The 25,488-nt window shown below is 45.3% G+C and overlaps 1 protein-coding gene across 2 annotated transcripts in view; it reads left to right on the top strand.

Moving 5' to 3' along the window:
• Nucleotides 1-25,488, top strand: part of grin2aa (glutamate receptor, ionotropic, N-methyl D-aspartate 2A, a) — a 160,043-nt gene that overhangs the window by 108,312 nt on the left and 26,243 nt on the right. For both annotated transcript variants that reach the window (XM_030407437.1, XM_030407438.1), the window contains 6 exons: nt 294-722; nt 9,218-9,332; nt 18,371-18,573; nt 23,047-23,218; nt 24,201-24,354; nt 25,299-25,424. In XM_030407437.1, the coding sequence (XP_030263297.1) occupies nt 294-722; nt 9,218-9,332; nt 18,371-18,573; nt 23,047-23,218; nt 24,201-24,354; nt 25,299-25,424 (1,199 nt within the window). The remainder of the gene's footprint in view (nt 1-293; nt 723-9,217; nt 9,333-18,370; nt 18,574-23,046; nt 23,219-24,200; nt 24,355-25,298; nt 25,425-25,488) is intronic.

Here is a 25,488-nt window from a genome sequence, read left to right as displayed (position 1 = left end):
GCCCTTTCACATTTAACCGGCCAGTGTTTGTTCTCCTTGTCCTTTACTTGTGTGGGCGGGAACATGCTGAGTGTCATTATACAGGACCGGCTTTAGCATTTGCATTCCATTTAGCCTTAATGTGTTTCCCTCGACAATAAGCACATTACACCTATTAGCATTCACATCGCACTTAACAATGATATTAATTATAATGGATAATTATAACCGCCCTTGCCGGCACCTGAGCAAAGTTAATAGTCTATTAGTTAAATATTAACATTTCACTCTTGTCCTCGTTATCCTTGCTTTAGTTTTGTGGGCTGGGACCTGCAGAACATCATCATTCTTGACGCCGTGGAGGAAGACAGCCGCTCGCAGATCATGCTCAAGAAGGTCCAGTCCCCGGTGGTCCTGCTCTACTGCTCCAAGGACGAGGCGGTCTACATCCTGGAGGAGGCCCGCTCCCTGGGCCTCACCGGATTCGGATACATCTGGATCGTGCCGTCGCTCACCACCGGCAACCCGGAGATAACGCCCGACGAGTTCCCACCGGGGATGATTTCGGTGTCGTACGACGACTGGGACTACCCACTAGAGGCGCGAGTTCGTGACGGCCTGGGGATCATAACGTCGGCGGCAGCGGCCATGTTGGAGGAGTATGGCGACATTCCCGAAGCCAAGACATCCTGTTACGGCCAGATGGAGAAGACAACCAAGCTGCCTCCCAGTGCGCTACACAAGTAAGCAACACAATGAATGTGTGGGTGTCTATAATGATCAACAGGAAACACAGTCAGTGATGTTTCTTTTAAGTAAAGTAAAAATAGAAAAGAGGAGAAAAATAAAAGAGGTTTGTGAATGTTTATAACCGCGAGAGAGTTAATGCACATAGGAATAAGTGTGTATGTTTATCTGAAGAGCTTCCTGCCACAGTCTCTTTGTTTTCACCTTTGTCCCCAGTAATTAGAGACTTCCACCAAGTTTCCAGCAAGTCTACGTGAGGAATTGAGATTGAAGAAAAGATGCAATTACTGGATAAGAGACCAAGGGATTGAGAGCTGGAGCTAAGAGAGGAAGTGTAGGAGTCAGAGAGAAAAAGAGAGAGAGGGAGAGAGAGAGAGAGAGGGTAGAATGAAAGGGCTGAATGGGAGACGAGGAGGAAGTTTGTGGTTTAGGCGGAGAAGAAACAGGCAAGGGGAAGAAAATTGAGACTGGGGTAACAGCGGGAGGCCGCTACAAATGAGTGCTCTCCAAAATTGAAGAGCTCCTTGATGAGTCCTTCTGTTCCTCCTCTCGTTTATTCCTCCATCTCCCATTCACTCTCTCCTCTGCTCTCCCCCTCTCATCATGCGCTCGCTCCCCAGCAGCCAGTGGGAGATGTCGCAGGTCTTGCCAGCTCTGTCTGGCTCTCCATCTGGCAGAGGAAGGGGAGATGCACACAACCTGTGTTTACATCCCAAAATTGTTTTTCCTTTTCTTTATCTTCATAATGATTTGTGAAATTACAAGTCTGAATGACAAAACGTACTCAAAAATATAAAGTGCTTGGGTATATAGTTCAAATGCTTGAACTGGGAAATGATTGTGACATTTGAAGAACACGGGTGTGTTTGGTATTTAACAATCTGCTCATCATCTTGGCAGACGCAGCACATCACTGTAATTCTGGGAATACTGTAGGAACTGAGGTTGCATAACATTAACTTCAGTTAGCTGAAAGTATCTCAGCCTCCGGGCAAAGCAAAGAGGAAAGAATAAGAGCGGAGGAGACAAAAAAAAAACAGAATAAGAGATCAGATTCATGCTGCATTCACGTGCACCTCAGATGGTCCCCTTTTTTCCCCGAGTTGGGTGTCGTTCTCCCGACTTTGCTGCACGTCATGTTGGAATGCGCAAATGCGTTTAAACAACACATTGATAGCTGTTATCTGTATCCGCCATGTTTCCCACTTTTACCACTTTCTGAGATTTATTTTTCCCATAATTCTTACAGCACATGAATGAAGACATATAAGTCAATATTACTGAACCGAGCCAGACCCAAACTCAACAGAGTGCTGTTTTTTGTGTCCATGTGATATCTTATTTCTTACATTATATTTACATTATATTTTACACTGTATTTGGTTGTGTTGACACTATAGTTCCTCATTTTTATAGTATATATTTATATTTACAATATATTTATTTATTTTTATACATATACTTCCTTATTTTTACACCATTTAGTAATGTTTCCACTAAATGTCATTATTTCTACTGTATATTGTATTTCTACATACATTTTTTACTATACATTACTTACTATATTTTTTATTTTTAGCACTACGTTTGTATAAAACAACTTGAAAGCGCAACGTCAATTGATGAGCCCAAACCTGCACATCATTTAAACATTTTTGACTGAATCTGGCCCAGTTTGGTTCAGATATCCATGCTCTAATCCAATATTTGGACCAATATTAATTTCTGCAGAAACCAAACCAGATGCTCTGTCGACCATGGTTAGTTCAGGTTACCTGGGAGATTAGAACACTCACTCCGCCTGTTTAATTATCTTGAAATGGCAATAGTTACTGAGGTAACAGAAGAGTTACTGGCATTGATCAGCTACATGTTTGCAAAGAGACAGTAAAGTATGACTGAACACATCTTCAGTAACCTCTGTAGGACTTTAAACACCAATTCCACCCTGCCACACAGCAGCGCTCGCCTTGTCAGGTACAGAATCACCAATGAGAGGCACCAAATATCCATTCAGAGCCAGCTGACTTTGTTCCCAGCATGCTCTGCTGCCTCAGGTTGTTACCCAGGTGATGAGTGGCCACAGATGGCTTTGTTGTGGGTGAGAGAGCTCAACCAATAGGGCTTCAGGGCCGGTACACGAGAAACATGATTGGTCAAGCCTAGGTCAGGGCGACAGGCGGGTTGTTAGACCATCAACGGCTGTCAGGGGAGGTAGGAAGGCATGGCTAGCACGCGCACACACACATACACACACACACACAGTGGCAGGCAGATGGGCTGTATGTGCAAATGCACAGCACCGGAGTGACATATTGCAGTAAGTACAGTGAGTCACAGGAGTTTCTCCTGGGCTTCTCTTTAGTTCTTCAGTGGATCCCTGTCACAAGCAAGATGTCAGACACAGTGTTCATCTGATCTCAGAGCCTACAAACGATTTGATTTACAGTGATGAATTGCTGCTTCTGTCCGAGAAGAAAGAGGAGAAAAACTTGTTCCGAGGAGAATTATATTAATAGACGGTGCTGAAATCACAGAAAAGTCTGTCGTTCTGGTGACAAGTGTCTTTACATCGCGGGCTTTCAGCGACATTCTACCTCTCTCACTCTGCCCATGACAGCCAGTGATGACGAATCCACCCTGACACGTCCAAGATGAATATGTTTTGCAGAGTAATCGAAAAATAAAATTAAATAAAAACAGGAGACAAATGACCAACTAAGAGCTCCGGCCAGTGCAGCAATCAGACCGAGTGACAACCTGCGCTCCATATAAAATATGCTGTGTGTGTGTGTGCGCGCGCGCGTGTGTGTCTGCACTTGTCCGTGTGCGTGTCAGAAACGAGTGAAATATTCCCCCCTTAAGAGAATGTTCTGTCATGGCAGATTTACAGCGAGCCGCTCACCTTGCTGTGGTGAACACTGTGCCTTAAAAGACTTTAGCACTTATTTATCAGCTTGTGTCTTTCTGTGTGTGTGTGTGTGCGTGTGTGCGTGTGTGAAAGGCGTGGTGGTAGTAGTTTGTTCTGACAGGTAATTTCAGTCTCCGGCCCTGATATATGAGGGTCAGAACTCAGGAAACACATGTACACACAAACACATTACACACGCGCGCCGACTCCCCACGGGGAGGTTGTCATGTGAGCCGTTGTGCAGAGACATCAACACACAACACACACACACATCGCACACACCGCACACCGAGGACTGAAGAAGATGAATGCCATATGCTAGCAGTTTTTTAATAAGCTGATAAGACGGAATCATGCAATCATCACGCTTGGAGGTTAAAAGGAAACACCGACACTCGAGTTGTTTCTAATTTTCCCCTATACTAGATCTGGACACAGAACCTTTTTAAATATCTGTTGGAATGATTCCCCGGTGCCAGTCACCCCACCGATCATAAATGCTGCATCAGCGAATGACCGCTTGCTAACTACGTCTGCGAGGATATTCGTGTTTATCACTCCGCTGCCACATGCACGCTTCTGTTCGCGGGCCTTCCGTGACTTGTGATATCTCGCAAAGAGTAGCGATTCATACGTTCATCGATGGAGGGCTGTGCACGTGGAATAAACTCATGTGTGCACGGTCATCAAATATCAAAAAAAGTTAGTTACTTTTTAAGTATGACTTTCTTCACGTTCTATTCTGGCTGTTGTCGTCACCAGTGTCTATATGCAAAAACCGAATAACGGTAAGACCGGCAACCGTTAAAGGCGCCTCCATCGGTAACCGGAGGCCGCTGCCTCACGACGTCAGTCCATCTCGCCGTGCTGCTGTCACTGTCTGCAGGCAGCAGCGGACACTGAGCCGCTACGACTTCACGCCGCAATAATGCCGGAACGCATAAATCGGTCGCCGGTTGCCTTTAAGTGTACGTGTGTTTCTGCAAGCATGAAAATCAGTACGTCGTTTTACCCCTCAGATCGGTCTTGTCAGCTTCAGTGTCACCTCGCCCTGCGGTTGATCACTTCTTAATCAAATCAATCTGTGCACACGGAGAGCAGATGTGTGTCTGAAAGTGAGCTCTCATGTTAGATTTTGAAAATGCAACAGCAGAGCGAGAGAGGATGCTTCCGTTTTCATAATCTAAAACTATAATTTTATTGTAGTTCATGCTCCTGGTGCGTGGTCTGAGGTGTCACTCAGTCAGCGGTCGGTGCGCCAAGGATGCCCAGTTGCTCTCTGCATCTTTTCCGCGGGATTACAAAAGACCAGTGCTGAGAAGTTGTGTTTGATTGAGCAGGATTAGAAGGTGATTGACAGCTAGCGTGGCGCCTCTCAGGGATAAATGAGCCATCGCGTTGCCTTTCGGTTTGAATGCTCAGAGCGTGGAGGGGAGACGGGACTGCAGAGCGGCAGATACGAAGGGAGTTTAGTCAGTCGCAAATGTGAACTACTGCAAATCCCATCGAACGAGAGGTTTATTAATTTTTCATCTAAGAAAGGTGCTCCGAGTTCTACAGGGATTCCTCAACCCAAAAAAATGTATCTGCATATCGGAGAATTGCGAATATTTGAGCCGGGCTCCCCAGCCAATAGACGCACACGTTGTGTTCCTGTGCGACAAAAGGAATCCGGCTGAAGCAGCTGCGTGGACATGTGTTGCATTTAACGGCGCGACTGCGAGCGTGGGAAAGACACAATGTAATTGTTGGCATTAATCTTGCGCTGCCCGAGCTCACACAGAAACATAACTGCATGAACATAATGCTCACACACACACACACACACACCAGGGACAACAGGAGGGGCAGAGACGCCGCTAAGCTAGCATCCACTTCACCTTGTACAGTCATCATTCACGCCACACTTAACACGTGCCACCTGAGGCCGAGTGTGTGTGTGTTCAAGTGACTACCCACCCTTGGGTCATCTTTAAAGACCTAAATCAGCACTGATAGCAGCTCCCGTCTTTTCTTTTTTTCAGACCCCCTCTCCCTTTGTCTCTCACAAGCACAGTGTGTGTGTGTCTGTGTGTGTGTTCTGTGTGCAGTTCATAGATCACGAGCGCTGACAGTATACATCATCACTTTGACTGGTCCTTGTCTTGACGAAGGACAAACGTCTCCATCCTCAACTCACACACACGCGCAGCATCACGCGGCCCATCTTTGCATCTCTGTGCCGACTCCCCCCCCCCGCCCAGTGGTAAAGCCCTCTCGAGATAAAATGTTGAGTTCTTATCACAAAAGGAAGACCTTTTCCAAACAAGGAGAGACCCGGAGGGGCCCAGAACGAGCGAGTGCTTGAGATATTACATCTTTTTTGTGTCAAGAACACGGGCCACATGCCCAATTTATTCGGAAAATGTCATCCTTTTCCTCATGAATGACATTATTGCTGCATTATAGCAGTCAAGTATGTGTGCGTGCTTCATGTGGTTGCTGCAGTAAACCTGAGTGTTGGCTGCAGTGCCCCCCCCCCCAATTCCAACCCCCTTTTTACTCCAAAATAAGAGGATAGGAGGAAAAAAATAACACCAGAGATATTTTTAACCCAACTCTGTCGAGGGCTAAGTCCTCCTCCTCTCTCGTCAGACTTCGCCCTCTTTCCATCTCCCTCAATCTCTCTTATCTCTACACTCTCTCACACTTCTTTTTGGGTGCTCCCTCACCACCTCCCGTCTCCCCCACCTCTGAACCCTCTTCTTACCCCCCCAATGAATAGAGAGATTACTGATATAATGGAGGTTGGAAAGTAAGTGGAATTGGATCGCTTTACTATGATCTGAGTGCTACAGGGGAGAGGAAACATTAGGAGGAAATTAGGAATTAGGGTTGTTTAGGGTTATCTTCGAGCGTGTACACTGTAGTTGGTGTCCATTTCCTTGCAACGTCCTATCAGGTCCATCAAATTTGCTGTTTTCAACGTGGCACCTCTTTGGAAAAGCTCCGTTCCCAGTGTTAAGATGCAATATGTAAACAATTAAGTATTAAACATTCAAAAATTAACTACAATCATCAAAGGCATGCGAAGAAATAACAGTTTTAACACCATGTCTGAGATGCCTATGTATGGTGTTGTTAAGATATCTACCTAAGTTAACATGCTAACAAGCTAGCCCAAGGCCCGAAAATGTCTTTCTTCCAGCGGTCAAACTGTCCTGAGCTAGCAGCGTGAACGCCAACTCTCCAGCGTCAACACTCCCCAAGTTACAAGCACATCGCTCAGACCACTAGCTGCATGGCTAGCTGAGCTAACTAGCTAACGGCAGCTACAGATAGCAGTAATTAGCGGTTACCTTGGTTACATTTGCGTCAAATGAGACCTTAAAATCATCTTTAAAAACTTCCCAGGACACACTGATGTGATGTTTGCGTGAAATAAAGTTTAGCCAGAAGATTTTTAGACAAAATACAAATATCAGTGTTTAAGACGGAAGGATTAATTGAGGTTGTCTGAACATCCTCGCCCGATTCCTTCAAGCTCTTTCATGAACTGATTCACGTTACAGGATGCCTGACACTCACAGTCAATATCCTTCCAACATCCAGCACAAGTTTTGACATGATTGCATCAGAGTAACATCAGATCCTCTGCAATAACGCTGTAAATACATTTTCTTTGCTGTCTTCTGCCAGAAGAAATGACAGCATGAGAGAGTGAAAATCATCCAAATGAGCAACAAAGGAGCACAAATTATACAGTAAACAGACAGAGGGAAGAGTAAAGTCTTCCATTGTGTGTGTGTGTGTCTGTGTGTCTTCCAGTTAAATGGTTGCAAAGCGCAGAATGTGATTCTGTTGTCTAAAAGTGCAGCCCGGGTGCTGGTATTGATTCCAGCGCCTCTCCCTCGGCTGCAGTTGCACATAATTGGGTTTAGCGCTGCGTCCCATGTCCAATCAAATGGCTTAATACTACTCACCTGGTCGCTTGCAGGCCAATCAGATTATTTTAATCACAAAACCCACTCAATCCCCTTATCTCTGGCTGATTTCATCTGAGCATTGAGAGGAGATGTGTGTGGTGTGTGTGTGTGTCTATGTCACCACCAACAATTTAAAGGGACATGTAGGTATCAGGAAATGTCACCACGCACACAAGCACACAAATAAAACAGCCTTTTTTTCTGTTATCTCTGTCACCACATTTTTGAATTGGTATTATAATTGGGATGTACTGCTGCCGCGTGTAAGATGCAAGTGTGGGAGTGTGTAGGTGACATCTTAAAGGTGCACTACGTAGTTTTCGGGAAGAATTTGAATCAGAGGAGAAAGATCTCTATTGACAAACAAAATAAACAAACTCTCTTTGTTTTCACGACTGAATAAGCAAACTGACCTTAAAGGATGATACAGTTTCACACTGTGGCGGACCCTGCCACCTTTCTAGGTTCAAACAGTGTTCTGCGGAACAGCTTTTCAAAAATTCTGACTTTGAATTTCTGCTCAAAATATGACACAGTGCCCTTTTAAGTCATGAAATGAAATGAATTAAATGCCACTTTCTTGGCAGGAACAGTTAAATCGGGCCGGTGAGGAATATTGACTAAACTAAGAGATGATGGACAGACACGCAGAAAATCGTATCTATACAGGAAAACAGACAAAATGAATGCATTCAAATTACCCTTCAACTTGTCGAACGCTGTAAGTGCAGTTCGTGCCCCACCTTCATACACAATGTCCTGCACAGCGTGAAGCGCCTCACCTGCAGCGCTCCACCGTGGCTTTTTTGAAGACGCTTCTTGTGGTGCGCATGTTCCATTTAGAAGTTTTTTTTCCCCCGTCGCAGTGGCCCCCAGAGCAGAGTACAGGAAGAAGAAGGTGTGTGTGTGTGTGTGGGGGGGGTGGGGGGGGGGGGCTGTCTTCTCTCCCTTGTTGTACATGACCGCTGACAGAAGAAGTGAGGGAGACAGAGTGGGGAGGGGGGGGGGAGGACAGCCGTGATTAATGTGGAGGCTACGTGGACCCAAGAATATCTTCCCACTGCCCTCAATCTTAGCTAATGTGACCTGCCATATGGGTCACTCATTACAGCGCGCGTGTGCGTGTAGATTTCAGCGCTATCCATTCTCACTTTCTCTCTCCGCGCAGAGGATCTTTTCTATATCTAATATACACACACTAGCGTACTGACAAAAAATGAAGTTCTGTAGTAGAGCTCACATTTGGAGGATTTCGGCCTGATTACCGGTTATACCAGGCACACACACAAACACACACACACACACACTCTCACACTATGAGATGAATAGATTTCTTTTGTATCCCTCAGAATTACGTTTTTGAAACTCAATACAACGGGGCCTGTGTGAATATTTTAGGAAAGTAATATTACTTGATTGCAATTTGACTTTTTCTCATGCTAATGTAATTCAATTCCCCCCCTTTCTTTCCTGTTTCTCCCCACCGCTATTCATTTCTTTCCTTTTCCTCATTCTCTGAATTTTCCCACCTCCCCGCTGTCTGCCTTGCCTCCTGTCAACCTCCGCTCCCCCTTCCTCCTCCTCCTCCTCCTCCTCCTCCTCCTCTCGCTCTCAGGTACATGATGAATGTGACGTGGGATGGCAGAGACTTGTCATTCACAGAAGACGGCTACCAGGAGAACCCAAAGCTGGTGGTCATTGTTCTCAACAAGGACAGAGAGTGGGAGAAGGTAGGATGTGTGTGTGCAGAAGTCTGCGCATTTCCTAGGCGTGGCTTTCAGGGCCAGGGCTCGCTGCTGAGGACCCGCAGCTCGTGTCTGTCAAGATGTCTGTCCGTCAATCTATTTCTGTGGATTTAAAGGTTTAGTCTACACGTGCGTGGGTGTTTAATGCAAAAAAATAATAATTTAAAGCTGCTGTAAGTGTTTTTTTTTTAAGTTAAAATAAGTGTAAGATAGCTCTACTCCAGAGTGTTTTGTCAGCAATCCATGTCTGTCCTCCTGATGCTCACGCAGTAAAGGTGTAGCCCTGCCCGCTTCATCCAATCAGGACAGAGAACTCCATGAAAGAGGCGGACCTGTCTGCTCAGGATCCTTCTGTTAGCTGCTGTGTCTGGCTAAGGGTGACGCGGTTTCATGTGGTGATGTAGGGAGGAGGCCGGGGATCGCTAACCGCAAAAGGGACAGGAAGTTCTCTTACAGCAGCTTTAAACTAAATTATTTTTTGACTATAGATGGGTGCAATACAACAGGTATAACACTGCATAGGGAGATGAAAAACAAAGAAAAAATAACTGAATAGCTCAAAATATGAATATGAATAAATACAATGAATGAAAGAAAATAATAGAATAGAAAATGTATTATTTGAGTCCCTAATTGTTGATAATTCCATGTCTTTTTTTATTAGAAAGCAGGTCTAGGTGCTATGTAAATACTGTGAAAGTGTCAAACAGAGAAATGCACACAGCGGGTATTCAGAAACTGTGCCTTCAAACACGCTCTCAGGACATTTCGTGAGATTGTGATGTCACAAATGTTTGCGAGAAAGCAGACCGAGCTGAGGTCGAGACGTAGTGGGCCAGTGCCGACTCAGGCCTGTTGGAGCTGACCAATCAGAGCACAGGGTTGAGGGGGGGCTTAAAGAGACCGGCGTTTAGGAGAGCGAGGGAATTGAGGTGCTGCAGGGATGGCCAGCACGCTAAAAATGAAGGTGTTTCTCAAACCTCAAAGCATTTTCTTCTTTTGACATTCTTGCTTGTGTGTGTGTTTACGCCGCTTGTGTTTATTTTGTTTGTTTTTTTCTCTTTTGCTTCTTTATGATCAATACTACTATTATACATTACTGTGTGGTAACATATACATCAACACCAACACCAATATATCTGTGATAACCCCAGTTTTACAGATCATATCCACCTGTATATTGGCATTAGTCAAGCGCTTACACACACACGTTTCCTGTTGTCTTTGTCTATTGTTTCCTGTGTTGTTTATATATCGCAAGCCTAATAAAATGCCTTATCGCTTAAAGAAACTGAAATGAAGGAAAAAGACATCAGAGAACTTCCAACAGCAGCTCATACGTAAACTCTTTGAATCGAAGGGCAAAAACAAACACGGTATTGAAAACGCTACTGTCTCACCGTACAACTCTCTGCGTTGATCGATGAGCTCATTTACTAACAAGCTTATGGATTTCTTTAACTGGTTAATGTGAGAAAGCCTCAATAAAGAGTGGCCACTGTACAGGGGTGAGTATTTCTCGCTGCGGTAATGGACTTCTAAATGGCAGCCATGCATCCTGATTCCTACGTCCGACTGCCTCGCACAGGCTTAAATACCTCACGCTCAGTGCTCCCAGCAGCTCGCGGGTTCAGGGCGGGCAGAGGCCGAGGTGGAAACGTTTGAGAGAATGACGGGGAAAAGAGAGAGGTGTGACCAAACGAAGGGATTTGGATAAGGAAGAAAGGGAGATACATGGTTGTGTTTTCCATTTTTGTCCCTCTCCTGCCACCTTCCCACGTCTTTTTTGTCTTCTCACAGCCGCCTTCTCCAAAAAAACCCCCCGTCTTTCCTCACGTCTAATTTCTTCCTCTCCTCTCCTCCCCACCTTCTTTCCCTTCCTCTTCCGTGTTACCGTCCTCACCTCCTGTTTTTCCTTCCCTTCCCTTCCTCCTCCTCCCCCTCTGTCCAGATAATCTGTGCACTCTGTCTGTCTTTAGCCGTGATTGCTGTTGTGGTCTTTGATAGCACCTCAAACCACAGTTAATCAAAACCCCCGAGACCTCTGTTATTGGGGTGGCGAGGGGGGTCACTGCTCTTGTATGCGGGTGCTTATGTGTGCGTGTGTGCGTGTGTTTACCCATCCACACCGGTTATTGGAAGAAGCACTTCTTGAGAGGCTCTCCGCTTCGACCAATCTGCTTTTTTTTATTCAGGTCACATCGGCGTGTGTGTGAGCGCGAGGTACAGTACTCGGTTTTTAGTTTGCCGCAATCCGCGCGGTCTCCACCCAATCTTTGAGACTGGCTTTTTTCATATTTCATACCGACACACACACACACACACACACACACACACACACACACCCACACACAAGCACGCACACAAAAGACCCTTTGTCGGTGTGTTGTTGTAAACAGAGAGCCTGTGAAATTGATCAGTACCACTTCACTGTGGTGCAGAGAAAGAGACTGAAGGCAAGAGAGACACAGAGACCCAAAGTGGAAACATAATTGGGAGCTGCTCTCTCTCCCTCTCTCCCTCTGGTGCAGCCGTCCCACCCATGCGCCAGGAATCGGTGGCATACACACTCACACACACGCATTCGCACAGTGAGAGAGAGAGAGAGACAGAGAGAGAGAGAGAGAGAGGGAGAGAGAGAGCGAGAAAGAGAGACTTCCATGATGATCAAGAGATAAAAATTCAGTAACCGCACTAAAATATGGATATGCACTAAAAATATAAAATGTGTCCCCTCGGGGCTCAGGAGGGGAGAGACAAGGAGACGGGAAGCTATATGGAGCGGTAGCGAGACGACAGAGCGATGGAGACAGATGGGCCGAGATAGCGGGAGCAAATGAGCCCGGGAAAAAAGAGACACAAAGAGGGAGAAGAGAGGGTTTTTTTTTTTATTACTACAGGTGTTTAAGACTCAGGTTTTCAAAGCATCCACACCTGCTGTTCTCTTCAACACACACACACACACACACACACACACAGAGCCGGTATATTTTTGAGTTTTGGGAAGAGCCGCTTTGAAATATCTTCACCTGTCTGTTTTTAGATGTGAATGTTGGTTAGACTTTTAAAGGATTATGTAATCACGGCGAGTGACTGTTTTACGTAAAAAGAAGGGCAGATTGCAGCAAATCATGCGCGGTACATCTGACTGGATGAAAAAACTTGGATCCGGCGTTGATTTATGTAAAATGAGGCTTTTGTCTGTGAAAAAACTAGCTGAAGTAACAACTTAGCGGTTATAGCAGAAAGACAGAATAGCAATTCAGATGGATGCGGCCTTGCCAGGAGTGGCATACTTAAGCTCGCGCCATGCATGGATTTGTAGAAACAACGATGGCAGGGTTTATTTCTTTAGTTAATGTGTCTCCATATCACAAAACGTTAATATGTTGTAATGATGCTGCATCCAGAGGAGGCAATAAATCAGATAAGTTTAGTCATATGTTGAACAGTACAAAGGAGCTTGCTTTATTTGAGATAAAGGAAACATACACACACGTACACACAGATGTGTCACCTCTAAGTCAAGAGGCTTCTTCAGTTCTAACTAACTGGAGGAGAGTTGCAGGCTTTTAAACCATGTGTGGGAGTGTCCTCACAGTGTTGTTAAGGACACTCCCACACAGAGTCCTAAGGGCAGCTGTTGGGTTGTTGACTCAACCGGCCTTCATGTGGGTTGTTAGGGCGAGGTGAGCCCAGGTGTGAATGGTTGTTAAGCTGTCTGGGGAGGGAACTCAGTACTGCACTGTAGGGGTGATAAATAATGTCACAGGCCACCTCCTCTGCTGTCCACTTACATCTGAAGGAGAAACATAAATCCTTTGAGGACAACAATGTAAACATCTTGGCCAGAGATGACAGGTGGAATGACCGTCTTTGAACAGAGGATGTGGCCTAAGACATTACTTATGCAGTAGTGAGTGAACCAGTCACACCTGGGCTCACCTAGACCTAACAACCCACATGAAGGCCAATTTAAAAGAGTGCAACTCCCCTCCAGTTAGTAAGAACTGAAGAAGCCTAGCGTAAGATGTCTCTTTTAAAAATCTCTGAATCGTGTTTTAACAAGACTAAAAGTTCACAGACGCCTGCACAGCTATATAGGCACAGCGGTGTTTCCAGTTAAATGCTACTGTAAGCAAGCCGACATGTTTAAAAGGACAATGATAACATGCAGATGTTACCGTTTGCGGTACGGTTCTGAGAGTAAAAAGTGAGGGGGGGTCACCAAAGTCAGTACAAATATTTCTTAGGAAGACATAAATGCATGCACCACACTACATGGAAGTCCATCCAATAATAATTTCTTGCAAAATTGGATGATGATGATGATGATGATGATAATGATGGTTGTGAGTAAGAATCCAAAACTCAATCTAAAAATGTAGTAAAAAACAACATCATGTCACGGTCGATGCGGCCTTGAGGGAAATCTTCAGCTCTAAGAATTAATGAACATGGCGGCGCTGCGGATGAATTTTTCCTCGCCGCGTTCAGAGTTACAGTATAGCTTCACCGGGCGGATGAAAGGAGCGTATTTACCGATCAGAAACAGGATGTTGTGTTTTATTCCTGCTGAGTAGATGGAGTGTGTAAATTGCTCCAGGAGCTGCTGCAGTGTTAGCAGCCAGTTCACAAAATAATTATTACCGACAGCTTGGGATTTGTGCTTGGAGAATCACAATATGGAGAGCAGACAACATTCAAAAGCCCACGTGCACATGCAAAAGAAAAAAACACACACACACACTCCCGAACCACCTCGCAAACACACACACATGCATTATCTTCCCGGGCCCGACTGTTCTCTGATTCTTCATAAAGGCGCTTCACTTTCAGAAAAGATGTCTAAATCCATGGATGCAGTTTTTCCTCTCGCTCTTCCACTCTGTCATCCTCTTTCTCTCTGCCCTTGTTTTTCTCTCACACACACACACACACACGCACGCGCACACACAAACAGAGCCAGCGGAGGAGAGGGAGAGCAGAATCCATTTTCCCGACATAATTTTGTCTGACAGGAGTGACAGATACTGTTTTATGACTGAATGGGTTTCTCCACGCTATTAGGAACTCATTCTCCCATAATGCAACGTGCCAGGGCGATAACTCTCCCAGCGAGACTGGCACGGAGAAGGTGCTCGGAGCGAGAGCGCTGACCCCTTGTTTTTTTCTTGATTTTCACATCATTGCGTCTCGACTGTTCAGCCGGGCTCTGGTTGATTGTAGCCCCCTTGATTGCGCGAGAGCAGTGTCGGGGTGTCTGGGCCGCAGAGAATAAAAGGAAATGAGAGCAGTGGGGAAGACAGTGCGAACAGAGAGGATGACACGCAGTTAAAGAGCAGAGCCTTTTCAAAATAAAGATTAAAAAGGCAGGCGGTGACAAAAGAGCGGTAGATGAAACGAAACAAGAGGTTTTTGAGTAAAGAATGTGACAGAGGAGTATCAGAAACACAGATGGTCCCGGGCAGGATGTCGTCTCCTCTTCAAGTGGCTCTGAATTCATTACAGGGCGATGGGTAATACGATTGTCGCTGTGGGATGCTATAATGCGGTAATCCCACAGGCCCTATCATCGTAACCTCCACTGGCCTTACACAAACACACACACACACACACACACACACACACACGCACACACACACACACACACACACTGCTCTCTATGTATTTAGCTCGTGTGTAATATCTGGTATTTCATGCAGGACGATTCAGAATTCTGCTGCGTGGCCGGTCGATAGAGAGAATCCTCTCCCCTCTCTCCAGGCATTAATTTATAACCCCTCTTCCCCTAATTAGGGAGAGGGGGAGACAGAAAGGAAGAAGGAAGAGGAGAGCAGGACAGGAAATCAGCTTGCTGAAGTCAGCTTATTATTCCCTTCCTCCTCCTCCTCCTTCTCCTCCTCCTCCTCTTCTCCTTTGCCTCACTCTGTTTTCAGCCCCGACATTTATCTCCCCCTCAAGTTTATTGATCCGTCCAACAGATTCCGGGCCAATCCTCAAAGCTTTCTATTAATGAGTGAATGGGTCGAGCAGACTTGGGTTGTGCGTGCCTGTTTTCAGGTTTGTGGTGTGAACATTTTACTTAAAGATGCAAAATGTAAGAATTGGCAACTTATTGAATTCATTCCAAAAGTGAGAGGGCAGCATATCACCAGATTTGTTATTTGGGAAGCTAGCGGGATCAGCATGGAATTGTTTGTACCAGGAAGAGTCAAGGCTGTCAGAGTTTGTCAAAAGGGCGTGGACCCAAATGCCGTCAAGTCGTCAGGGACGTCGTTAACAAAAGGCAAGCTTTTCAATAAAGTAAGCTGTAATTGATTGTCCAATTGAAAGTCCGAAATCCCCAAAAATGCAAGAAACAAAAAGGCAGTGGCATATCAAGGAGCTAAACAAGTACAAAAATACAAAAAACAAATAAGGTACAAACCAAAGATGGGATCACAGGCAGGAGCATGAGGAGCACAAGGAATATACATGAAGGACGTGAGGAACACAGGAAATGATAAAACCATAGGTGAGCAGGAAAAACGGCGGGAAAGCAGACAAAGAGAGGAGGAAAACAAATGGACAAAATACACAGGAAGATAATCAGGGAAACTAATCAGGACAATCACAAGGGACGGAAAAAAAAACAGGCAGGAAGTAACACAGGAGGATGAACCTTACAAAATAAAACAGGAAACAACAACTAAACCAAAAACCCAAATCGTGACAGGGGCTAGCTGCTTTAAATACTGTAAAACGACAGAGACTTCAGAACGTCAAAAAAAGTCCCAATTCTGTTGATCATTTTAGTTAATTATTTGATGTCGTAATCCGAAACTCTTACATAGTGTAACTTTAAATGTGCAACAAGTAGTAAAACTATGAAAATATGCGACCCACAGGAAGTAACAGAGCTGTTCTTCTAGAAAAAAATGAATAGTAATTTTCACGTTTGGCCTCATGCTACACAGTTGAAACACCCGTGGAATATATACATTTATATACCGTATATCAGCATGGTAAGTGCTGCTGTAGGACCAGAAAAATGACCCCAAACACTCCAAATGCTTCAAATACACACTCAAATATTTTCCTCCTCGACACATTCTTGCATTTGCTTTTTTGTTTTTTTTTCCAGACTCGTGTCATTTCTGTGACACAAGTTCTATCTTACTTATTATGCACAAATTCCCTCTCACTCTTGCATTACCAATCTCATTTCCTTCAATACCTCCACAGCCCTTTGACACACACACAAACACACACACACTTACACGCACAAATGTGTGTGTTGATATGTGCCCGCACTCACTCGCTTGTGAAATGCAAAACAGCTGTGCTAAGACAGATAGACAAATGCGTCCGTTTCCCTAGAGAGTGAAGGTGACACACAAGGAGCCGCTCACATGCCACCTCAGCATACAGCCCTGCAATGCAACACACACGCACGCACACACTCTCACACACACACACACTCACATACGCAGTCTTAGAGATGTAGCAGACAGCAGAGTGAGCTGTTGACAGTGCAGCTGACTAAAAGTGGAGAAAAGACTAATCCCTGTCAGAGGATAGAAAACCACTCAAAGCAAAACAATTAAAATGCTAATTTTCACTTCCTGCTCTCTGCTCGCCTGTTAATGACTTAGCCAGGCATGCAGGCTGAACAACATGTGTGCGTTTGCGTATGTGTGTGTGCGTGCAGGTTACAAACACTGTCCTATATGACTCAAGGGGTCAAAGGGGTTTACGTATGCATACTGTGACAACTGTGTTTTTCAAACATCTGACTTTGTTCACGCGCAAAACAGAGATGTTCGGCATCCAGGCCCTTCTCGATTTGCTACTAGCACAGTCATCCACGCATTTACGCCCTAGTGTGTGTTAATGAGTGGAAAATACACACACACAAAAAAAAACAAAAAAACTTCGGCTGTCGAGCAGACATTGCACTTCGCACTGCACCAGCAATCTTGGAGAGCGAGAGGGAAGAAGAAGGAGAAAGAACGACTTCTGAAACGGGGGGGTGAAGAGTGAGAGTGAGGTTTTGACATTTTTTTTTTTTTTTTCGGCTCCTGTAGCATTAATAATTGAGAGTCGAGCGAAGCCTCGCTGCCTGCTGTTGTCTCTCTCTTTCTCCCTGCCTCCCCCGTCTGACATAGACATGCGTAAACATCACAGGCGCACACGCACTCACACACACACACACACACACACACACATACATGCGTTTGCAGACAGGTGTGGGAGGGTAAAAGGAGCATCCATAGGGGGAATCTGTGACATCACGGCTCTAAAAAAACCAGACTTTTCTGAATTATTAACCGAGTCACAGCGCTATCACACTGCCACGCTTGCTCTCTCTTTTCTCTCATATATGTTTGCATTCATAGCCATGCTGAATATCCCTCTGTGTGCATTTTTGTCATGCATCCCCACACCGTGCTGTTACGCTGTGCCCACAGTCACATGTACTATGGTCTGTGAACATGTATACTGACTTGTATGTTTCTGTGCCATTAAAAAAAAAAAAAAGCAACAAATGTTACATTAAATGTAAATGTTAACGTGTGTCTACATTTGTAATCCTCTCCACTTCCTTTCTGCTTTGAGTTATAGGCGACAGATTACAGCAGGTAAATTACCAGGTAAAGAAAAAAAGTGACTCAACTGCCTTTCTCAAAAGGGTTTTCAACTTGCCATGTTATGATCACTGGACGTAACTGTTTTTTCTCACCACTTCCACTTCCTGTCTGCTTATAACCATTAGATCTGAGCCGACAGTCTTGCAGGGTAGTTAGAGACACTCTGGTTTCAGTGTAGCCTGTGCTGCTGTCACAGTAAGTGTCTTCGGGGCAGATGCTGACCCGGGAGCTGCTCACTAATTGTAAAGTATTGGATAAGATCCACTCCCTTCATAAATGCCTAAAAATGTTTATTCAGTGGCTGTGTTTTATGGTGACTTAACAATCTTGTCGAGCTAAACTCATTTACCTCCTCGTCTTTGGTATCCTCATTTCCTTCCTCCCCCACAGATGGGAAGATTGGACAACCGCAGCCTGACACTTAAGTACCCAGTGTGGCCGCGCTTCAACTCCTTCGGTGACGCGGAGCTGGACGACAATCACCTGTCCATCGTCACTCTGGAGGAGAAACCTTTTGTTATCGTGGAGGACGTCGAGAGGCTCACTGGTACCTGCATGAGGAACTCTGTGCCCTGCAGGAAGCATGTCAAAGAGTAAGTCTGCCCTCCAGGCCCATTTGTCTGTTTAGCTAACACAGCGCCATTGTCCTCATTGTGAATTACTTGATAGTTCTGTTTGGTCTCATAACAATGCGCCTCAAAATGCAGGAAAAGGTAGAAACACCACTAGTTTTAATAGACTTTGTTCACAGACTCAGGTAAGAGGCGATGGAGGTCAAAACTCAAGCAACACTTGCTGAATAAAGATCAACTGTGTTGTTAAACCAGCACGTTGGCCCGCTTGTGGCCTTCCTCAGGGTCTTTATTAAAACACATGACCACCAACAATGAAATTGGGTAGTTTGTTAGCTGAAGAAAAATATGGTCATGTGCAGCCTGTTCCAAATTCAGCACAGGAAAATATGGCAGCCTGGTCAGTGACAAGTTTGGCGTTGTAGCTACCCCTCTAGCGCCAAAGACTGGACTTTCCTTCTGAAGACCAGTGTTTTCTGTCTTGTGTCTTGGTTGTGACCAAGAATCACACATAATTTACTCCTGTTTAGTAATTTAACGTGCATAAATAACATATCTCATGATACCATGTGTGACTTACTCATGTCGCTAATGTTATAGTAACCCATCGTATGATCTTTTCTTCAACCTAACCCTGCTTGGTTAGGTTGAAGAAAAGATCTACTTGTTCTATGCTATCCCTAACTGGTAATAACGGTAATAACAGGCCAAAAGTCATAGTAAGTCATAATACTGTTTGGCAGCAAGCTTTATTGTCTAACTGGACGTTGCATAATTAATTTACGACCCTCCCCTATTTAGCGTTAGGCTTAACCAGGGCTTAACATGGTCAACAACTATCCATTTACAATGTTAAACAAGTCTTTAAGGGGCTTAAACACAATTTGGTGAAACAACTAGCTAATGATGATCAGAAGGTGGTCGAAATGACGTCAACCACTTTCCAGTTTCCTTCAGCTCCTTTACTCTCCCTCTCTCCTCTCTCCTCCTGCATGAGCACTGGGAAGAGGTGCAGTGTGCGATCTATGCAGCGGCTTCCTCCCCTCCTCCTGAAAATGGAGGCGACTGCTGAACTCAGCAGTTTACTTCCTTCCTTTACCAATTTTCTCTCTAACGCCCAAATACTCCAAGCCCCTCGCTGTATTATGTTCCTCAAGCGCGCACACACAGTGAGAGTGGCTCAGGGCGCGCACTTGTGTGTGTGTGTTTGTGTGTCGCCCAGTGGCTCGTGCGCTGCTGAATCAAAGCATGTAATTGGTTTGTAGATAATTTAATATTATTTCTCTCCGCTGGAACACACACACACACACACACACACACACACACACTGGTGGACACACTTCCAAGAAAATGTGCATGCACTCTGCACACTTTGTATCACTCGTACCGCTGCATACATGCAGGCGTCAAAAAGTTACTGTTATCTACTGCGCAAACGCACACACACACACACACACACACACACACACACACACACACACACACACAGCCGCACAAACAGAGCTGATTAAGTGGTAATAGTGTCCCAGGGAAGAGGCTAACAGAGATTTTCATCCAGAATCACTGTGAAGTAGGGCGGAGGATAAAGCATCTCCAAGGAGGAACATAAACACACACACACACACACACACACACACACACACACACACACGAACACACACAAGCTCGTATACGCTCTCTGTTGCCACATGTCCACTCACTCACAGGCCATTGCGTTCGAGCGCCTTACTCCTTCCCACAGTGCAATTCCCACTCAAGCATCCGTACTGTCCATTTGGAGAAAAGAGGGATGGATGGAGGGAAGGAGAGAGGCAGAGAGAGAGAGAGAGAGAGAGAGAGAGGAATGATGGAGGGGCTGGATCGGGGATGATGGACTATCCATGCATGCAGAACCACAAATTCACTCACCCAGGCCCGGGCCCAAGAACAAGCCATACTCACACTAACACACACACACACATATCCCCACACCGCCCTCTTTGGAGACCCCTCGGGCCCTGTAGTGTTTCTATATCAAGTTGGCCCGGGCAACTTCACAAACAGCCTCCATAGCGTCACATGCTCTCGCCGCCTGAACTGTACGACGGCCTGCACTAAATGGGTACACTGTGTTCATGAATGCAGCTATCGCAGTTCTGGCCTATATGCTCGCTCCGTCACGGACCGCACCAGCTGAACCTGCCACCAACTTGACTTAGTTGGCCCTTTTTTTGGTGTGTGTGTGTTTTGTGTCCCTCCTCCCTGCGCCACTTCATCCCGGTAACATTTTTGCTTTACTGTGCTTGCAGAAGGAAGCGTGCATCTGCTCATGGATGAGGGGCTAGCTAACCACGCAAACTTACATAACAGCTCAGCCGAGAATGATGTTAGTTACGTTTAAGTATCAGGCTGTCGCAAGCTCAAGTTTCTAGTGTGTGAGAACATGCATGCTCCGGTCAGCAGGTAAAGCTCCTACGTTAAACCGCTCGCAAAAAGGTCCGTGGATTCTCTCGAGCGACCAGGTCGTGATTTCTGGAAAAAGACACTGCTGTTGAGTTTTTCGAAATGTATTATCGTGGCACTCTGAGCACCAGTGCTATACACTCCCATTATATTGGAGGGAAGATAAGATAAGATGTTCCTTTATTGATCCCCCTCGGGAGAAATTCACAGGTAACACAGCAGTACAGAGGGAAATAAGTAGCAGCATAAGTGTCAGTCTCCAAAAATAGAGACAATAATAAGAGAGATATTGGAAAGAATAAAATGACAAATGTGCAATATATAATGAATTTATACTAAATAAATAGAACGCAGACACCTCTAAGGTGGATATCTCCAAAACTCTGCAACCCAGATAAGAAGATAAATGTGTATTTTTTTGATATGATCTTTTCCTGAACTTAACCCAGTATTTTTTGGCGCCTTAACCTAACCAGACCACTGTCATTTGATGACATTAATAACAGTCCAAAAATCAGCAAGATTCATTTTATGAATCTAATTTATGTATCATTGCTAACTTGACTGCAGGAAAAATATGCAGTTTTGATCTTTGGCAAGCCGTTCCTTTAAAACGGTCGCGTCCGCAGCACGGGCTTAAAGTTCAAACAGTTTAATGGGTCAGCCTGGCGTGAACTTGCCGAATGCATCGGACAGATTTGGTACCTATTCCTAATTTCTTTCAGTTCTATGTAGAAAACATGTGATTTTAATTTGGATTTATTGAAGTCATTGAATGCTTTTACAGTCAAGCATCAGAAACCACACAGTCCGCCCCTGCAAGTCTCTCTGTCGAATCACATGCTCATCAGCATCACATCACTGGGTTAGAAAGGTTAGAAAGTAGATAATGGACAACAGATCGAGTGTTGAAGGTGTTTTAAAAGTCTCTATTTTATTGATGAGAAAACAAAACCCATAATGCTTCTCTGCTAAAGAATTTGCCTGAGTCTGTTGACACATTATTATGTTTGAAAGAGCACTTAGATGTAAATTCGCTTCTTTATTTCATTTCCGATGAGCTCCAACAGCTTCTTTAGATATTATCTGGTTATAACGGCAGGAAATCACCACGGGGGATTGCTCAACGTCTCACCCCCCAAAAAAAAAAAGTAATTCCCATCTGCTGACGGATCAGCGCCTGGCTGCTTCAAATGAACCTTTTCTTCTCGCTCGTGTGAAAGTATTAGACCACAAAAAGTAAATTCCTCCGCCGTTTGAGGAGAGCAAAGAGTCCCACTCGGGGGTGACATTCGTTTTGACGGATCGATTGCGACGAGAGAGTGTAACACGGGGGTTTGCACTTGAGGCAAAAAAATTGGCTAATGTTTCTCCGACATCACAAAAAAAAATCCTCCAAAGTGACAGAGTTTCAGCTCCGGAGGTAACTACAGAGTCACGGCTGGAGTCTTTTTTCTTTTTTTTTTTTCTTTTTGTTCTCTTTCCATCAAGTTTGTGTCCAAGTCGTTGTTAAACTAAAGGACGAGGTTACCGTCTCCTAATTAGCACACATCTAAAAGTTAAATGAGAGTCCCAGGTGGCTGTGTGTCTGTGTGAGTCTGTGTGTTTGTGTGTGCGCTTGCGAACAGTGCCTGAACCCTCCTGCTCTCAAATTCATGTACACAGATGGTACAAGGCGTACAGATGCAGCGCCGTCATAAACCCCCTTGTCTGGAGGGACGGAGAGGAGGAAGGAGAAGGGGAGCGTGTTTTTTTTTTTTCCAAGTCTTCTGTTGTCATCTCTGAATAGGACAACCTGAAGTTAAAGGTGAAAAAGTCCCAGGGTGATATTTTGTCCGTCGGTGCGTTCGTATAAACAAGCAGATTTCATAGAGAAGCAAAAATGAGTCTGTTTTGCTTGTACTTCCCAAATTGAGATCACTGACTAGTCTTCAGTCGTTGAAGGTTTGAACGCTGGGACTCATCCGCCTGGACTAACATCATCAGCCTCTTTGTTCCCAGCATCTGCCAAGCTAACGACCTATGCCCTTTTTTCGTTTTGTGTCTCCACAGCAACACAACAGAGGCTGGTGGGACGTACATCAAGAAGTGCTGCAAAGGCTTCTGCATCGACATTCTGAAGAAGATTGCAAAGTATGTCAAGTTCACCTATGACCTGTACCTGGTAACCAATGGCAAGCATGGCAAGAAGATCAACAACGTCTGGAATGGGATGGTGGGAGAGGTGAGACGAACCTCCTGAGTTCGCTCAGTAATCACTCATTCAAGATCCAGTTTTGCAGCGATGAATGTAACCGCATTAGGAAGGTGCAGGATTGTGTCTTGAACGGCGTGTCGAGAGCACTGCTCGGTCCCCGCTTTCATTTTGTAGCATGAGAAAGCCAAGCCAAGGCTGAGAGGAAATTAGAGATGTTTGTCTGAAAAGGATTTTCCTGTTTCTTATGTTCGGAAAAAAAAAGGCTTCAAGTGTTGACTTTGCAAAACTTTCACAGAGCCAGCTATGAGGCTTTGGCACCAGCTGTAAACGCTCGAAAGTAAACAAATCTTAGCTTCTCCTGCAGAAAACTTCCTCTGCATATCTTTAATTACCAGCTCCAACTTGAAGGTAAAGTCCCGGAGTTCATTTGGAGACTGTAAACTTTATTGCCGTCTATATTTTTTTTTATGGCAGACTTAATTCACCGAGCTGAAGTTCACCTGACATTCATCTTATTTAGCGGTGACTCCAGCTTGCATATTGATTATCTTGATTAAGATTAAGCCTGAGATTAAAAACTCCCTTAATGTGCCGTCGATAAAAGTCATGCTCCGGTGCGGATCTGGCAGCCGCTTGGATTTATTTGAGTTTTTGGAGTATTTTCATTAAAGATAATGTTAATTTGCAGGGACCGCATTTAGTGGAGAGAAGAACGAAATGACAGATACTCTAAAGAATGAGATAGGATCTGAACAAACACCACAATGAATACAGCTTAGTTCTGGTTGCTATTTGTGTCTTTTAAAAGGATATTAATGAAGTGAAATTTCTTCTTCTTCTTTTTCTTCTTTCCTGCCCCCCCGTTTGGATCATTTCCACATCTTCCCCCTCCTCTCAACCCATCTCTTCCTTTTCTACCTGTCCTATCTCCTCTGTTTTCTTTCACCCCAATCACACCCCCACCCATCCATCCATCCATCCATGTCCCCCTCTCTTCCGCCCTCCAAAGGTGGTCTATAAGAAAGCCGTCATGGCCGTCGGATCTCTGACGATCAATGAGGAGCGTTCTGAGGTCATCGATTTCTCCGTCCCGTTCGTGGAAACCGGGATCAGCGTCATGGTCTCCCGTAGCAACGGCACCGTTTCCCCGTCAGCCTTTCTCGGTAACTAATAACTGTTGCTTTGACTTGGGACAGAGAGGGATGGGGGGGGGGGGATACGGTGTCTCGTTTGCTTTTTTTTTCCTGTTTGTGTGAGTGTAAGATGATATTTGCTCTGGGCGCGCGTGTGTGCTCCCCGAGATACAGCGCTGACAACACAATTCAGTCCTGTTACACAGCCGTCGATACTTTGCTCTGTCATCGGGGGGATTTAAGCTCGACTCCTGCTTCCTGCCACAATGACTCTCACTTTACCTGAGTGGGACTTAACCGCAGGACTTCAACCTGGGCGACCGCGGATATCCCCTCGATGTCTGCGCAGTCACGTTCATTCGATGCGTGGCGCTGCCGCAATCGACATCCCATGAGTTCCTGCGCATACATAGCACAGAGCCACTTACAGGCGCAAGCACAGCGACTGCATAAAAGAAACACAGGCCAACACACACACACACACACACAGGTGCACCCACTGACATGTATGCCGCATGCAGTTACCGCTGTGAAAGTGGCAATTATAAGGGCTTAGCAGGAAACCCCCGTAATGGCTGCTTGCCAGCACATACACACTTGGACACACACACACACACACACAGTGCACGGCCCAGTGCCAGCAGTGCTCTCCCATACATTAGAACAGGGTTTAATCTCTGCAGTCGTGATGTGAGCTAAGAGGGAGGACAGGACTGCTGACACCAGGGCTTCCTATACCACACGCCTCCTCATGCTGTCAAATAGGAGGTGTCCTGTGTATATGCAAGTGTGTGTGTAAGGGCTCTATGAACATGCAGGAGTCAGCTTGTTATCCACGCAGTCCTTTTTCCTCGATGTGTGTGCGATGATTGATTGCCCAGGAATAGAGTGAGCGTGAATCAGAAAAAAGCGATGTGTACCGTGTGAAAAATTAATCCCTGTCCTCTTTCTTCTCTTTCTCCCCTCTCCCGCAGAGCCATTCAGTGCATCAGTGTGGGTGATGATGTTTGTGATGCTCCTACTGGTGACTGCAATGGCTGTCTTCATGTTTGAGTACATCAGTCCTCTTGGCTTTAACAGAAACCTGGCGCAGGGAAGAGGTGAGCACACGTAAAAGGAGGACACTTTTCAGCCTGATATCACGGTACGGTCTCTTCCTCAACT

The sequence above is a fragment of the Sparus aurata genome, chromosome 23, assembly GCF_900880675.1.
Source record: "Sparus aurata chromosome 23, fSpaAur1.1, whole genome shotgun sequence".
NCBI lineage: Eukaryota > Metazoa > Chordata > Actinopteri > Spariformes > Sparidae > Sparus > Sparus aurata.
Note: the sequence above shows the minus strand (reverse complement) of the source record. Positions and strands in the feature narration are given on the sequence as shown.